The sequence below is a fragment of the Sarcophilus harrisii genome, chromosome 3 (assembly GCF_902635505.1).
Source record: "Sarcophilus harrisii chromosome 3, mSarHar1.11, whole genome shotgun sequence".
In the NCBI taxonomy this organism is placed as follows: domain Eukaryota; kingdom Metazoa; phylum Chordata; class Mammalia; order Dasyuromorphia; family Dasyuridae; genus Sarcophilus; species Sarcophilus harrisii.
The window spans coordinates 200,929,746-200,948,072 of NC_045428.1; the positions used below are offsets into that span (position 1 = coordinate 200,929,746).

Sequence of the window (18,327 nt, forward strand, 5' to 3'; positions counted from 1 at the left end):
AAGATCTCAGAGAACTACATAAATGGCTTTTCCCCAGACTACTAGAGGCTTATTACCAAGAAGTGAACCTTTAGGTGAAAAATGTTTTGACCATACTTGCTATTGAAACATAAAAATACAGAACAGTCTTCGGTCTTAGATAGCTTCCTTTTGCTGCTTGAAGTAGTGAGAATGGAAGCTAAAGGTACAAAGAATAACAAGGTTTTCAGACATTGAAATAAAAAAAGTCTTATAGAAAGGAAGGGTGTGAGTGCTGGGTCCTTTTGAATATACATGAGGCAGGTATTGGGGCTTCTGCTTCTACTTCTAATGTCCACATTTATTTAATTTATTGTGTATAATTAAAGCAAGAAGGATGAAAGTCTTTCAGTAGCTGACTGACATGAATAGTTAGCATGGAGTATTCATGATACTTGGTTAGGAACTACATTGAGTGCTTTATACATGATAAGAGTTTTATCAAGTCTGGGAAAGCACAGGATCTTACTGTAGGGAACTTTTATGGATTTGTATATATGACTTGTAATTAAGTCAAGCCTGACTATCCAGTTGTAGTCATTATTAAGTCTGCAAAGTATTAAAACAAGGACTATTCTGGCAAGTTTTTTTTTTTTTTTCAAGTAGCATTTTATTTTTCCAAATACATGTAAAGATAGTTTTCTATTTTCATTTTTTAAAATTTTGTGTTCCAAATTTTTCTCCATCCTTCCTTAACTCCCTTCTTCCTATGACATAAGTGCAATTCTTTTTAATGTATTTCCATATTTGTCATGTTGTACAAAAAAAAAAAAATCAGATCAAAAAAGGGAAAAAAATCATGAGAAAGAAAAAAAAAAACCCAAAGCAAACAACCACAAAAAGGTGAAAATACTATGTTTCAATTCACATTCAGTCTCCATAGTTCTCTTTGGATGCAGATGGCATTTTCCATACAGAATTTATTGGAATTTCTGGCAAGCTTGAAATATTTAATGGGAACAAAATTAATATTAAGAAGTAGAGCTTCTCTATCAGGCTCACGTAGTGAACAATGTGTATGAACTTGTACCTTCTCTAGCATATTTTCCTAACCAATTTTTGCCACTGAGTCCTCAGGCAATTTGTATTTGCATTTAGAATGTTTTTTTTTTTAACTTTTCTTTTTTTTTAGTTTTTTTCTTTTTCCAAATACATGCAAAGATAATTTTCAACATTCACCTTTGCCAAACCTTGTGTTCCAAATTTTTCTTCTCTTTATCCCCCTCTCTTTTCCCCCAGACAGCAAGAAATATGATATAGGAAAAATATGTGCAAGTTTTCTGAGCATATTTCCATAAAAATAACATTTTTAAATGCATAAAATGAATGATTTTAAAGAAAACCAGTTATATTATCAATATATTAAATAACATGGAAATTTTAAATATTTGAAATATTAAGAAAAAAACAAACAAGTTCACTTTCCTCTAGTTAAGAATTCCTACAGCATGCATAGACTTCAATTAGCATAGTAAGGAATCTATCCTTGCCCTCTATCACCTTTTTCCCCTTTCCTTGTCTCATTCAGTAGGGAAGATAGCAAAGGAAAGACATTTACTGCTAAAGTGTTCTGTGTTCTCTCAGGCCAGTCCATTTGGTTGGGACCATCAGCCAAGATGCCTAGTTGGTTCTAGGTCTAGTTTTTCATCCTGCTAGTGCCACTGGCTATGATCAAAATTGCTCTCTACAAGGGTTGGCTCAGCATAGAAATGAGTGTTTCAAAAATTGCTCAAAGGAGTCAAAGGGTCCAATAGCCCCAAGATAATATATCAATTACAGTCTGCTAAGAAAACCTGGCTTGGCAAGTGATTTTGCTCTTCACAGGTCAGCAGGCATTGTGTTTTGGAGTGGTTCTTATGACCCACACCATGTACACCTCCAGAGGCTACCCAATAACAAAAAAGAAAATAGCCCGGCTAAGTTGAGAAATTAATTGTGCTGTCTATTGTTGGGACTGAATGTGTACTCAGTTCAGCTGTTTGTTTTAGTAGTGTCAGATGATCACCATCCCTGGGATCCAATAGAGAAACAAGCAAAATGTCTCAGGAGATTCTTTCTGGAATTGATGGCACCTGAGTAAATCAGCAAAGTTTTAAAATCAAGTATTTGGGGGAAATGAAGTAGGCTGATTCAATCCTGGCATTTGAGGAAGTTTACATAGCTCAGGTCATTCTTCAATCTACCAAGGTAGAAGGGAAATGATAGTGTCACTTGTTAGCTTTTACATTAAAATCTCTTCTATCAGTTTTGCAAACGGTTACTTTCCAGCAGGGAACTGCCATTATTAACTCAGCTGATAGGTATGTTGTCAGTTTTGAAAGGAACCAAATTTGGTTTAGTGAAGGGAATAAACATCTCGAACATTCAGGCTGGGAAGCATTTGCATTGACACTACATAATTACCTTTCATTTCATGTAATGATGCTATCGCGTTTTCTTTGTTCCTCCAATTTCAAAATTATAATGTCTCTTCCACTTGAATGGATGTATGGGATTGCAAGGAACCCATTTAACTAAAAGGCAGTTTTTGCTCTTGCAACAAGCACATTATCTGTGCTTTATGCAAGAATTCATTGCGAACACTAGGAAGTAATAGGTTTTATTTAAGGATCCTTAATCAAACAATACAAAATGAGGTGAATTGCTCCTTCTTCAATATAATTTCATTACTTAATTCTGTGGTTAGAAACCCCTCTAACCTATGTAATAGACCAAGCTATCTGCCAGAAATTCCCTCCTCCTATCAGAGCATAAATAGAAATTCTTAGTGTATTCCTTTACTACTTTTATTCTTTGGAAAGAAAAGTTAGCACATTTAATCTTTTGGATCTTTTAGTGTTTGAGCATTCATTAGAAATACTCGCTCCAAACAAACAAACAAATCAACAAACCCAAAATAACATAATATAATGAATATGCAACTGTACATGAAGGCAAAAAGACATAGGTTCTGTCTTTGGTGCTTACTATGTGACCCAGGAAAAGTCTCTCAGCCTCAGTTTCCTAATCTGTGAAAGGAGTAAGTCATATCTGAAGCCTCCTAAGATCACTTCAAGCGCTGTCTCAAATGCTATCAAAGAATATTGAAGGGAAATATATAATTCTATTAAAGCAGATGGAAGAATATTATGAAGATTGACAGGGGATTTAACTGGACAAATATTTAGTTAATATAAATTTATTAAGTCTGCTTATGTGCCAGGCACTGTGCTAAGTTCTGGCAATACCAAGAAAAAGGCCAAAGATAGTTCTACTAAAAAAGAGTTCACAATCTAATGATTAAAGTTAGATCTTTGTGATTTCTAAATTTCATAATTATAAATTTCCATGTAGTCTGATAGCTCATTTTCTTCTTGGTGTTTGTAGAGACTAGTAATATGCACACATCCAGACATAAATATGCATTCTAGTTTTTCAGATGTGCTCATTCAGATCTAAGTATGCAAAATACATTTTATATTGGCTATAGCATACTTTGTTAGGTGGTAATGATTAAATCTTAATCAATTTGGGCATTGTTAACAGTAATGAGAAAACTCGAATTCCTTATACTAATATCTAGTTATTTACTGACCAGAATTAAGAATTAATCTATACCAAGGAAATAATTGCTCAATATAATTTACCACTAGGGAGTTCTCTATAAAAGAGGAGGAATGTGTACCTGACCCAATGACACCATTTTTGAGTCATGTAATAATAGTGCTTAGAAAGAAAAAAGATCAAGGATAAACTAGTTAACTTTGTTACTTTAAAATTCATCCTTAATGTGGTATACAAATGACCTCCTCCCCAAAATCACACAATCTATTTTTACTACCTTACCATCATTTTCTCTACCTCTCTCGTCTTTTTAAAAAGTTTAAAACATAGTTATTTTTTGTTTTTGTTTTACATGTAATTTAATTTTGGCAATGGTCTTCTTTTAGCCCTCCTGTTTCAAGCAAGTCTTCTTTTTAAAGAAATATTTAAAAAGAAAAAACTCCAAAGTTCAGCAAAACAAAAGAACAATACATCAAGCTAGTCTGATGGTAAATATAACTCTCCCATCTCTCACCAAGCTCATGTATAGAATTTTCTTCCTATAAACTGAGCTATATCATTTTGTCTTAAAAGTTATATTATTAAAAAAATGAAATCTTTACTATGTTTAATTTTAATGGTATATTATTTTTCCAAATACATGCAAAGATAGCTTCTGACATTCATTTTTGCAAAACTTGTTTTCAATTTTTTCTGCCTCCCTATCTCCATTCCCCTTCCCAAAGACAGCAAACAATCTAATAACTCTAATTTACTTTTAATAGTGGGAAAAACAATAGATGTGGAATCAGAGAGCCTGGTTTCAAATTCAGGCTTTTATTCTCTATGTGGCCCTGGGCAAATCACTTATCCAGGCTTTATTTTACTTACTGAAAAAAAAAAATGAAGGTGTTGGATCCACAGACCTCTGAGGTAGCTTCCAATTTAAATTTATTTTCCCATGAAATTGTTTAAAAGGAGGTGGAGGATGGTCTTCAGCTTTTTAAACTATGGATAGATCCATCTTTTATCTCCTTCTTCTTCTGCTCCATTTCCATTTCCCATTACTTTTCAACTGGACATAATATGAAATCAATTCATTTTAAGTTTAAAAATGACCTCTTCTAAAACATACACACACATGTAATATAATTCAACCCACATAACCGTTCTGGGAGATAACTTCTATTATTCTCATTTTAGAATTGGGGAAAGTGAGGCAGATAGAGGTTAAGTGACTTACCCAGGTTTACATAGCTAGTAAGTATCTGAAGCTAGATTTGAACTCAGGTCTTTCAAACTCAATGCTCTTTCTTTCTACTATGGGCAATTGGGCCACTTTTCACAAGTTTTGAGTCTTTCAGAATCATATTTTGAAGGAAAGGTATTATCACTGAATCCAAGAGTTGGAAGAGACTCCACAACTCATTCATTCTATCCTCTACATAAAAAAAAAAAAATCCCTTCTACACAGTCTGTCCCCCAACCTTTGTTAAAAGTAAAAGAACTCCTGTGTGACCCTGGACAAGTCACTTACCTCCAATTGTCTCAGCAAAAAAAAAAAAAAAAAAAAAGAAAGAAAGAAGCTCTCTGTCTCCAACTACTACTGCTAGTTCTACTAACTACGGTGAGTCAGAATGAATCTGATGCCCAGATAAAATATAAACTCTTTCAGAGAAGAAACTATTTCTTTTTGAAAAATATTTTTGGGTTTCCTGTTCCTATAGAACATGGTGGGCATTCAATAAATGCTTATTATTGACTCACTGATGGCCCTTCAGCTATTTGAAAGCAGTTATCATCTCTCCTGCCTCCTCCAAATCTTTTCTTCTTAAGACCTAATATACTCACTTTCCTGAATTGATTCTCATACAGCATCAAGACTGTCATTATTCTAATTGTTGTTCTCTGGACTTTCTATCAATGTCCTTTTGACTGAGGTATCTCATTATTTAGCCATCAGACTCTGATTTTGAAATAGAGATTCTTTTCTATTCTTCAGGTTCCTATTTCACTGAGATATAACCACATCCATACCCATAGTTTGTTAAAGTAATGACAAAATCAAAAAGTAAAAGATCTCTATGCTTTCAAAAGAAATTATACAGGAGTACAAAATTAATTAAGATGCCAATTACTAATCACAGATTAACTTTCAAAATGCCCCTTTAATTTCTAAGACTAATGAATGTAATTCAGTCAGCCAGCATATGATAGCTTCATGGATGTGCAGGTAATTAGAAGATCTCTTTGTGACTGTGAGTAAGTGCTCAGTAAGCAAAAGAAGACTGGGATGATGATCATTATTTATTAAATTAATTCATGAGAGAGTAGGAACGCAGCCAGAGAGAAGTTTGAGGAGTTTATTCAAAATGGAGGCTCCTTGACATTAAGAAATTTCAAAAGCTTTTGAGGTGAAATCCAAATGAGAAAGTTCTAGATAGTTTAGTTTGTTAAAAAAACATTGCAGGTCTGTCCATTAGGTTGTGCTTTGATTTCTCTGAGTAACAACATCAATGTTAAATCAACACAAGAACAAACCTTTTAAAATGTCAAAAAGATGAGGAGAAACATGCATAGATGAAGATAACCTCAGACTTGTGACCTCAAATCAATTTGTTTCTGTTGGGTTTCTACTTATTGATCAAAAAAGATCCAGACTGGATGAGATACAGACCAAAAGTCCAATCCAGTAAATACAAACATTGATTTTAAACTAACAGATCTGATAAACAACTTCAAAATACTCATTATCAATTTATTTTTAAACTTGCATTCATTCCAGTAAATCTGTCCTTTTTCCATCTAAAAGCTTTATATTTTGAGCTGAAGAATCAAGGCCATATTGACGGTGATGGCACTGGGAAAGAAAGTTAAGTGAATTAGAGCCTTTATTATAAAATAAATGACACAATATGATTAATTGACCTCTTTTCTTTCTACTTTGGACAAGTTGGAAGAATGCATTCATTCCAGATTCAGAGCTGTCAAACAAAATTATACATTCCTCTAATGATTTAAATTTTGGGGTGCAATTTGTTCCCAAAGAATCATCTACTACCCTTGGAGGAGATAAGCAGGAATACTCGATTGTACTGGGAATTCTACACAAATCCATGAGCCACAGAATCTTTGAGTTAGAAATTATCTCAGAGACCATCTAGCCAAACCTAACCCACATAAACTATCTCATTATAAGTTGTCCCAAGGTTGTTGTTTGTCCTTTGTTCTCAAAGATGACCATGACCTCAGGGCGGTGATACCATGACATGCAAATAAATTGGATTTGAGTGAGGGAAGGCTCTGCAAGGTTGCCTGTCTCACTTTCCCCTCCAGAGCCTTCTTGGTTTGGTGGCCAGATATAGATCAGAATGACTGGAGATGGCCCTCAATGAAATGGGGTACTTTGGACTTTTTAAGCTAAGGTCTCTAAACAATCTCAGTTTTACTAGGACCATTCAGAGCGTCTATAATCATTGAATAGAGGTCATCCAGCCTTTTCTTGAGGAAAGTAGTTATATTTTTGAATATCTCTAATTATTAGAAAATTTTCTTAATGAAATATAAAATTCCTTTAGATTTGATCAAAATAGATTAAATCTGCTTCTTTGAAATGTCTCCTTACTGTTCTTAATTCCACTCTGTACTCTGGTACAAAGAAGAATATTCCTGTTCCCTCTTCCAAATATAGCTCTTTAAAATTAGAAGGCTATTATCATGTCCTTCCTGAGACTTATCTTCAACATGCCTGACATAACATGATTTTAAGACATTTGATTATTTGTTATTCTGCTCTGCATTTATTCCAGAATATTATTGTCATACTACAGATGTATGACTGACTAAGATATAATAAGGAAAAATTACTTTCCTTAACATGGACATCATACCTTTCTTTACATGACTGAGACTTGCATTCATATTTATGGTTGTCCTATCAAACTGCTGATTCTATGGCTCTCAGTCCACTAAACCCACTGGATGTTTTTTTTCAAATAGCCTATCATTTTCTCCTATCTTATAAAAATGATGCTTCAAAGCTGCACATAAGAATTTCCATCTATTCCTCTTCAATTTCTTCTTATTAGATTCTACCCTGTCAAGATAATTTCAGATCTTGACTCTGTCATGCACTCCCACCTTTATGTCATATGCAAATTTTTTAAGCATGCCATCTGTGCCTTAAAGCAAGTGACTGGTAAAAAATGTTAAAAGTCAGGGCCAAATGCAAATCTCTGGGGAAACTACATTAGGGAGCGCCTTTCTCAGCTGATAGGGTCCTGGATCAAAGTTTCATATTTAGCAGTGATTGCTTCTTGAATTCAGCCATTTAACCAGTTTTGTATAAACCCCACTAGAATATCATTTAGTCCATAAGTTTCCATATGTTCTAAAGAAGCACAAGAAACAATCACCTACTAGAGTACAGAGTACAAGTATCTCTCATATTATTAAAATCATGAGCACTCTCATTTAAAATCTGTTTCTCCATCTGAATAAAATTAAGCATGTTTCATTTAGGTCTGAGTTAGGAACAAATGATGATTCAAAATGAGATATTTATATTTTATCCATTTTCTTATTTGGGGATGATAAAGAGGGCACATATATGATAAATAGAACTTATTCAATACCATGTCAAAAGAATTGGGGCATAGTATTTAATTGCTCAAGCAATGGTCAGTCAATAACCAATGAGCAATCAAATGCTGTGCCTTAAGTCTCTGAAAAGCTAATTTTTAGGGAAGGAAGTTGGGGTGACATAGGATAGGAAATTAAGCTTTAATTATCTGGAATGCTCAGCAAATAGAATTATTTTGGTTACCTACATTCTCATTAAAATAGTAGTGTCAAACTCAAATAGGAACGTATCATTGTCAGACCCATATTGACTTAGAAAAAATTAACATTATCTATTTTGTATAGTATTGCTATTTACTTTGTTAAAATTTTCCCAATTACATTTTAGTCTGGTTTAGTACTTTGCATGTCAGTTGAGTTTGACATCTCTGCACATTCTAGGTCAATTATTTTTTGGGAGTATTTCTAAATTGAGTCAGTATACTTTTATGATATTAATAAATAGAGTAGCATGAACATAATGCTCTCCTTTGATGTCTGAATATTTTTCAGTCTCTGAGTATTTTCACATGGATTCTAGGATTGTAGTGTAAGTAGTAAGGTATCAAAGTTCGTAAACTGGATTGAATGCATACTGACCCTAAGGCTTTCCTGGAAGTTGTCTGCATGTGTATGTATGCATGCACTCACATGTGCCGATGTGTTTGTGTTATTTTTAAATTAAGTTCATGATATGAATTTCTCTTGTTATCATTTCCTCCTTCTAACAACAGAATGCTCAATATTGCCCTAGGTAACAGAAAGATTCAGTTAATCAAATTTTTACTATATAACTAGTCAACTTACTCGATGAAGTAGTCTCTTCCATCTCTGTTTGACGTCATCTCCCATCCATAAGGTGGCACCTGGTTCAAGCTCCAGGTTCCTGAGGGAGGTGGCCAGCCTGAAGCCTTGGTTCTGTGGCTGCAAACCAAACAAACAATGTTGTAATTATCTGTCTTTTGGGTATTTTCATGGAGGAAAAAACCTAGCAATATAGAATCATAGAAAAAGGGCCTTGGGTACTAGTGAATTCTGTTCCATTATGTTACTTTAAAATAAAACTAAACTGGAATCCCAACATCCATGAACTCTCATCAGGACCATGTCAAGGTGGGTGATTATTCCCAAAGGTCAAAGACCCTTGGGAATTCTGCAAAAGCAACCCACAAATTAATGTGGAAGCAAGCATTATCATATTGATTTTTACTTAGGGAAAGGGAATGTCTTTCTGATTTTGTTGCCATAAAACAGGACTTTTTAAACTTTTCCCCCTTGAGACTTCTTTTCTCCTGAGAAATTTTTATGTGACTCCAGGTATGTCAAACATTTACTGATAATAAATTATAATTTCATGACCCCCACATTCAGCTATGAGGCCTTAAATGAGGTTGCAAACTACAGTTAAGAAGCTGGGGTATAAAAAACTGTTAGGTAACTGTATAGCATTGTGAATCAGCACCTTCTCTGCAATTTATAATTTGAGAGAATTGTTCAGAGAATTAGGAAGTTAACTAACTTGACCAGGGTCACATAACTAGAATATGTCAATAGCGAGATTTGAACCCAAGTCATTTACATTTGAATCTGTACTATATCAGGTTGTCTCTATTTAGTGCTAACAAAATATGTATTCATGAAATTGTAATAAATAAACAAACACATCTTCTGGACACCAAATAAAGAATCTATATTTATATCTATATATAAGTAAATACATATAGATATAAATATAGATATAGATATATATTCTTTATACGTTTATAAACATACATATGTATATACATAATAATAGATAACTATTTTTAAATATATGGGTGTTTTGTGATTTATAAAATATAAATGTATTTAAAAGCATTTCTGAATTCATAATAGGCATTTATCATCATATATCTTCTCAACAAATGGATGTTAATATTTTAACTACTTCCTTATTAGCATTTTTGGATTTAAAAAATTAAGTTCCTTATATCATATTTGAAAATGTTGGAAAACCCACCTAACCATATGTCTCATGTACCTTATTCTTAATTGAAATGTTCACCTATGAAAGCAAATTATAGCTTTTATGAACCTTCTCTAGGGAACACTAAACCTTTGTCCCTTGCTCCTTCAATCCCAAACCAAGTTTTAATAACTATGACTAATTATACACTAGCCAGGTACTTTATAAAGCCTATGACAAATCACTGATGTAAAACTTTGGCATAAACACACATATTAGCTTTTATACCTCCCAATGCCCACCTGAAGTTTGCTCTAGGAGCAGATTGAAAGTAACTATGCAGAGTAAAGCAGAGGTATGCATTCTAGATGGCTAGTGTTCCAGGAATAAGAACAATACACAGAAACAGCTCAAAGTCACAATCATCAGAGGCATACAAGTATATATTATCCATAACCAATTACTTAAATTTAGATAATAGGACTCTAAGAAGAATTCTGCAAGGAGCTCTCCTCTAACAAATATACCCAGAAATACCCTGAATGGGCCCCTTTGCTGTTAGAACATTGGCAGTTTGAAGAGAAAATTATGCTTGAGAAAGAGAAATGAATGATTCTTAGTGCCTCTTTTAAATGCTTTTCAAAACTGATTATAATTTGGTACTATGAATGCTGATAAATGCTGGTAAATTTACATAAGTATATGGGCCCCAAGGTACATTTTTGTGGGATCACACCAAAGGTTTCCTTTGGGGAAGAATTAGGGAAGATACTATAGCTATCTTCAAGCATTTGAAGAGCTGTCTTCTCAAAGAGAATTAGAGTTCTTCTACTTGGTCCTAGGGGTAATGTATAGAGCCTGTAAAGAAGCAAATTTATACTTGAAATATGAAACACTTTGTTGTTGTTCAGTAATTTCTGACTATTTCTGACCCCATGTGGGATTTTCTAGGCAGAGGTTTTGATTTGTCTTTTCCTTCTCCATTTCATTTTATAAATGAAGAAACTGAGGCAAACAGAATTAAGAGACTTAGGAGGGTCACACAGCTAGTAGATGTCTGAGGTTAGATTTGAACTAAGGAAAGTGAGACTTTCTGACTTCAGGCCCAGCACTAGTTCTACTGCTCTACCTAGTTGTCCTAAAATAAAATTGCTGTTGAAATCATTTCAGTTGTGTCCAACTCTGTGACCCCATTTGGGTTTTTCTTGGCAATGATACTAGAGAGGTTTGCCATTTCTTTCTACAGATCATTTTTACAGATGAGGAAACTGAGGCAAACAGCATAAAGTGACTTGTCTAGGGTCACAGAGGTAGTAAGTCTCTGAAGCCAGATTTGAACTTAGGGAGATTCATCTTTCTGGTTCCCAGGCACTGGTTCTATTCACCACACCATCTACCTGCCCAAGGAAAACTTATGAGTTTTCTAAAAGAAAAATGAATTATCTTGGAACTCATGTGATATCTTCAAGAAAAGCACTTGTTAGAAAAAGAAATAGTTGTTCAGTTACATGTTTCTCCAGGAGACCTCTGTCATTCTCAGATGTTATAGAAGCATTTTGTAAAGTATATGGTGATATTTTCATAGACTCTATAGCACCATAATTTAGGGACTTCAGGAGATCATCTTGTTTAGTCCACTGTCTTTAGGCAGATTTATGTTTAAAATAGGGAAGCCAGTCCTTTACTTTAACCTATATCTTTGAAGCAACTGCAGAAGATAGTAAGGAAGAGTATCGAGTAATTATAAATGCATTTAGCTGCCAAGTGATATCCTTTCTCTACTACGAAACCAAGAAAAAAAAACAAGGGCCATGACAGTGCAAACAAGTGGGAAATATACCAGGAAAAACTGAGATCTGTGAATGAATTTTTAATCTGTAAAATTAGAGCACTGGAGTAAATGAAATTTAAAGCCCCTTCTAACAAATATTTTGTGAATGATCTACTGCTTGGGGTTCCCTGATCTGAATCATACAGGGCAATAGTTTTCTCTTCCTAAAGTTTTGAAGACGCTCTCCTCCTCTGTCATCTCCCTTTCTGACATTTCCCTTCTTGATGTCTTTTCTTTTGTATTTTCTTCATCTTTCTTTTCTTTTCATGTCCTGTCATCCTATTCTGTTTTCTGCTGTCCTATTTAGTCTCTTTTTGAGAGATGAAGATTCTATATAGAACCCCCCCACCAGAAGCCCATTTCCATGTTGAATTGTTGTGATACTTGATATGATCTTTTCTTTAATCCATAGGAAAAACAGTTTGAAATAATAGAAACAACACTGGTTGTGAGCCAGACTCACTTAGGTTCAAATCTCACTTCTGAGTTTTACTACCTCTATGACTTTGGGGAAGTCACACATTCCTTGAATCTCAGTTTCTTCATCTTTAAAATATGGAGGGTGATGATGGTGATGAGGTCCTTGGTAACTAGGTGGGGATTGGCAGAGAAAACCTGAAGTACTGATATTACTTCCTGAGGCAAGCAGGGAGAGACACTGATGGGAATCAGCTCAGTTTTGCAATTCTACATCCTCTGGAGGTTTTGGGTAACACTACTTTACTGTATCCAATCAGAAAGTTAAGTTAGAAAGTTCACTTTCTTTTTCTTCAACTTGTAAAGCAATCTTAATTTCTTTAATTTTCCCCTCTTAGAATATCTTTTTTATTCTTTTAATCACTTTCATTAATTTCTCCATGATCCCCAAAGTCCCCTCTAGTTAAAAGTAAGTCTATGATAGTCTATGATCTTTAAAAGATTTTCCAAAATCAGAATACCATATGATATAACATAACAACTACAAAAAAAGAAATGTCCATTTAGAAAACTAAACAGTTCCTTCTGAGTCATGGACATTATGAAATCATTCTAAATTACAATCAGCTGCTACCAACCCAGTGTGGATACTCAAGGCAATATTTATTTGGACATTGTCAAATACAACTAGTTAGCCCTGTATGACATCAGAACCATCCAACTATTTCTCCACAGACTGCCAAAAGAATCCAACATTGACAATTCATTGAACATAGCTGCTATTGATTTTATAGTCTTTAAAAAGTACATGCTGAAAACCTACCAAAGTAGGTGACTACCCAAGAACTCTGGCCCTGGATGCTGAGGCTCCCTTCTCTTCATTATGTGTGTATGTGCGTAGTGTGTGTGTGTGTGTGTGTGTGTGTGTGCACGTCTTTTCCTCTTCATATGGCCTGTCTTCTCCTTCTCTCCTGTATACAGAACTATATCATAGATTGTTTTCCTTTTTAAAAAATCTTTTTCTTTTCTTGTTTTTCTTAAACTAAGTCTTTAATTGAGAACTTTAATGTATAGATAACTTTTTTTGAAAAGCTAAAAAACATTTTTTTTCTCCAAATGAGTCTTACATTAAAAAAACAATTAAACAAACCTTCCCTCTTGCCCCCTTTTTAAAGCCTTAATCACTATTGGGGTAAGACCGAGTTCTTTCAAATATAATTTACATGAAAAGTAGAGAATAACAATACAGATCTGGAGGAAGCCTAAATTTCATTACAAAGATTACAAAGTGTGTGCAGGAAACAGTGAATAACATTTCAGCAAGATGTCACCAAATAAAACCTTCAACCATAAACAGAAAATTTAGTTTAATTATAATATGGAAGAGATATAAGGATCCCAACTCATTTTAACACAGAACACAACAGCCAAAATAGATATTTTAAAAAAGGAGACAACTTAACATCTATTTCCTAATTTTGGGTAATTAAATTACCTTGGAAAAGTTTAGTAGTATTAAACAAATTAAGTATGCAAATAAAGGAAATAGATACATGTAAAATTTTATCTTGCTTAAAAAACTCCATAATAAATAAATTGCCAAATAATCCCAAATGACTGGTGGATGTTCGTATTTTTCTTTTCCTTAATCAGGTAGTTATAATGCACTCTGGTCATGAAAACATAATCTGACATAGATCAGTCTTTGCAGTCTTGTCTCTTAATATTCTTTAGTTGTAAGTATCTGACACTGAACTCAACATCCACCATCTCCTGGACTAGTACTGCACTTTACTACCTGCATGCTTCTGCTCAAAATCCAGTGCCTTAAATGCTTTTCTTCCTCACAATGAATAAATTCATTCTCAAAAGCAAAATTCAAATAAAACCTTTTTTTGTGAGGTCTTCCTACATCAACACAGTGTCAGGAATGGCTTTTCCCCTTTGACGATCCACAAAGTACTTTGCACATTTTTTATGATCTTATTATATATTATTTTCTTTTAAGTGCTTATCATGCATAGTTATTTGTGTAGGTAACATAGTTTATACCTTCTTTAAACTTTGTGTCCAATGTTACACATACCACAGATTTCACATACACAGATACTTAAGAGTTTGCTCAATTGAATTGATCCAATTGTGTCCAAATGAAAGTGATCAATATAAATTTAGACAATAATTCCTCTTTTTTTCCACAAAGAGAAGTTCACAAAAACATGATAGTCATATTTCTGAGACCTAAGTCCTTCCAATGGAGGCCTCATATAAGCACAAGACTAGTCCTTTGGGGAGATTGTCTCTCATGTCCCTATATTCATGTTTCTCATGAAAACGTAGGGGCTAAATGATGGTCTAGATGGACATATTCAAAACTTGGTGATTGGATTCCAAAAGTAATTATTGACTATTCAATATGAAGTTATTAATCTAGGATCCTGAGAGTTAATTAATACATCACATGAGGTATGGCGCAATGTATCATTTTCTATTGGGGTAAGAAAGCTTCTTCCTAGGAATGTGGGAAATGCATTAGGAAATCTAATTCTGCCAGATTTCAAAAAGTACCTTTATTAACATATAGTAAAGAGTATAGATGGCTTTAAATTCTCTAAAAATATATTTTAATATATTATTATATTAATAATATCAAATATTAAAACATGGTGTCAATAGAAAGAGTGATAAGATCAAGTATTAGGAGATCTCTCCTCTAATATTAGTTCTACCACCAATTAATTGACTGACATTTTACAAATCAGTCGTAAGTAAACATTTGTTAAATACCTACTGTATTCTATGCACTTTACAAAGCACTGGAAATAAAAAGAAAGACAAAAAATAGTCCCTTCTCAGAAGGAGCTCACAATCCAATGAGGAAGATAATAGGCAACATTCAACATATTTAGGTCCCTATTGTGTTTTGTTAAATTATATTATTTTTTAATGAATTTTAGGTCTTTCTAACTTTCAAAATTCATAAATTAATATGAATTTTCAAACACTGAATAGTTTCTAATAGCCAATTTATAATGTTGCTTTTTTCCTTTCTAAATATTTTTATGAACATGAAACATGTTTAAAATTTTCCACTAAAATAATTTCTACATAGAAATAATAATAGTCTATTTAGTCTCTCTTTACTTGCTATTTCATTTTTAGTTTCATGAATTTTTTCCCCTTTAATATATTATAAGGCATTATATACATTGTCCTAATCTTGCTTTCTATGCTTCATATTATTCTGTATGTTATTATACATATGTTTAGATTCCTGACATTTATCATTCTTATATGCATTCCAATGATCTTCTAATAAGAAGAGATAACAGCTGAACTGGCCACTCTCAGCACCATTCAGTCTAATTTCCAGTGTTTTCTTATTACAAATAATGTAGCTCTAAATTTTTTTCATGCAAACAGTTTTTTTCTTTTTAATTTTGTATAACACTGGTATATTTGGAGTTGTGGGATCATTAGGTTGAAGGGAAAATTATTTTTATAACTTTCTCAGTGAAAGTCCAGATAATTCTCTAATAAGAATACTGCAAATTTGGTTTTAATTCAACTAAATTCAATTTAAATATTGATTGTGCCTCCTATCTGACTGGTATTGTATGAGAACATCAGTCAGCACTGTGAAGTCAAATTTATGGAGGATGCCTCCTGAAATCTTAATTTATCTCACAAGTATAAAATTCCCCACCCTGTAAAGGCCAGTGATTAAAATGTGAGAAAAAAACCCCAACAAAATATGAAACAAAAGAGAATTATATAAAGTAAGATTGTAGTTATAGAGCCAGAAAGGGTCATCTAGTTTAGTCCCTTCATTTTACAGATAAAAAAACTGAAACTCACAGAGGTTTTGAAGTGGTCCTTCTTGATAGCCACATATATATAAGGGTTCTCCATGGGTATCCTTAATTCCTTCCCCTCCCATTTTTTTCTAGCAATTTGCTATCATCTTTTCTTTCTCTCCTTCCGTTTTTTCTCTTCCCCTCAAAATCTTTCTGTCTACTGATTATTTCTTGACTGGCTTCATATATTACTAACTTTCATTTATCTTTAAAACACACACCCTTTATTAGTGGGTTTTCAGTTAAGATATCACTGTGAAAGTTCATAGGGGATTCAAGTTCTTCCATATCTACTGCAGTAAAGTTCTAAAAATAGTGCCAGACTTAATAAGAATAAAGAAATTCAAATAAGCAAAGACAGCCATAGATCCATAGAATCCTTCAATCAGAGAAACCAACTTAAGCACAAGAATATATATTGGAGGCTTTCTAAAACTTCTCACCCTTATGACTGGAGACAATATCAGAATACAGGATATGGGGATATAGGATATAAAGCAGGCTACAGAGGGCTCTGAAGCCTGTAATAGTCTGTCCAGGAGGCAATAAGCCTAGACTGCTTAGTGAGGGAAGCCTTGTTATAAAGGATCAGAAAACCACAGAAGTCCATTTTGATCTTGAATATGGAGCCAGGAGGAGGAAGCACTATGACTAAGATGTCCCTAAAAGTCCAGAAGGACAGTAATGTAAGATGAGACACTGCAGAGATCCCTAAAGACAGCAGTGTTGTTAATACAGACAATTCAAGCAGGCTCTGAAACCTTCCAGCATTCAGTGTAGATATAGCAGAGTAGGTGTTCTTGTAACAAGAACCTAGCTAATTGAAGTTGAGACTAAACAGTACTGAACCATCCATTCAAGAATGTGGTATGTGCCAGACCTTAGTTTTGGCCAAAGTCCAATATCAGGAACTGAGGCTAGATATGTGAGTAGAATGGTGAAGAGTTTACCTCAGAAGTACATAGTAAAGAAAAGGATAATTTCATAAAAAATGCAAACTGAGCTTCAAAGAAAACAATAATTTGGTCTCAAAACCTACAGAATAGGGGCAGCTAGGTGGTGCAGTGGATAGAGCACCAGCTCTGAAGTCAGGAGGAGCTGAGTTCAAATCTGGCCTCAGACACTTAACACTTCCTAGCTGTGTGACCCTGGGCAAATTATTTGACCCCAGTTGCCTCGGGGGGAAGAAAAAGACTACAGAATAACTAGAAAAAATAAAGGAAAATATTTAAAAAAAAACAAATAAAATAATATATCTGGAGAAAAGAATCAGGAGGAAAATTAACTTGGAATGGAATGTTGAAAACAATATCTAAGAAATACTATGACTTTGTGTTAGAATGCAATAAATAACTCAAAGACTCCAAAAGACAGCAGAAAATATTAGGAATAAATCAAAAGATTGAAAAATAGCTCTTCCTTTGACAACATCCAACACCCATTCCTATTAAGAATATTAGAAAGCACAGGAATAAATGGAGTTTTCCTTAAAATGATCAGTAGCATCTATTTAAAACCATTAGCAAGCATCATATGTAATGGGGATACACTGAAAGCATTCTCAATAAAATCAGAGGTGAAACAAGGTTACCCACTAGCACCATTACTATTCAATATTGTACTAGAAATGTTAGCATTATCGATAAGAGAAGAAAAAGGAATTAAAGGAATAAGAATAAACAATGAGGAAACAAAATGATCACTCTTTGCAGATGATGTGATGGTATACTTATAGAATCCTAGATAATCAACTAAAAAACTACTAGAAACAATGAACAACTTTAGTAAAGTTGAAGGTTACAAAATAAATCTACATAAATCATCAGCAGTTCTATATTGTTGCCAACAAAATCCAACAGCAAGAGATACAAAAAAATTCCACTTAAAATAACTATAGATAATATAAAATATTTGGGAGTCTACTTGCCAAGACAAAATATGAACACCATTACAAAACACTTTCCACACAAATAAGCTCAGATCTAATCCATTGGAAAATATCAATTGTTCATGGGTATGCTGAGATAATATAATAAAAATGACAATTCTACCTAAATTAATCAACTTATTCATACCAGTTAAACTGCCAGGAAATTACAGAGATGGAAAAAAATAAT

At 33.6% G+C, this 18,327-nt stretch overlaps 1 protein-coding gene across 3 annotated transcripts in view; it reads right to left on the bottom strand.

Moving 5' to 3' along the window:
* The window catches only part of FRMPD4 (FERM and PDZ domain containing 4), a 723,029-nt gene that overhangs the window by 254,820 nt on the left and 449,882 nt on the right, over positions 1-18,327 (bottom strand). For all 3 annotated transcript variants that reach the window (XM_012546092.3, XM_031958997.1, XM_031958999.1), the window contains exon 2: positions 8,968-9,084. In XM_012546092.3, coding sequence (XP_012401546.2) covers positions 8,968-9,084 — 117 coding nt within the window. The remainder of the gene's footprint in view (positions 1-8,967; positions 9,085-18,327) is intronic.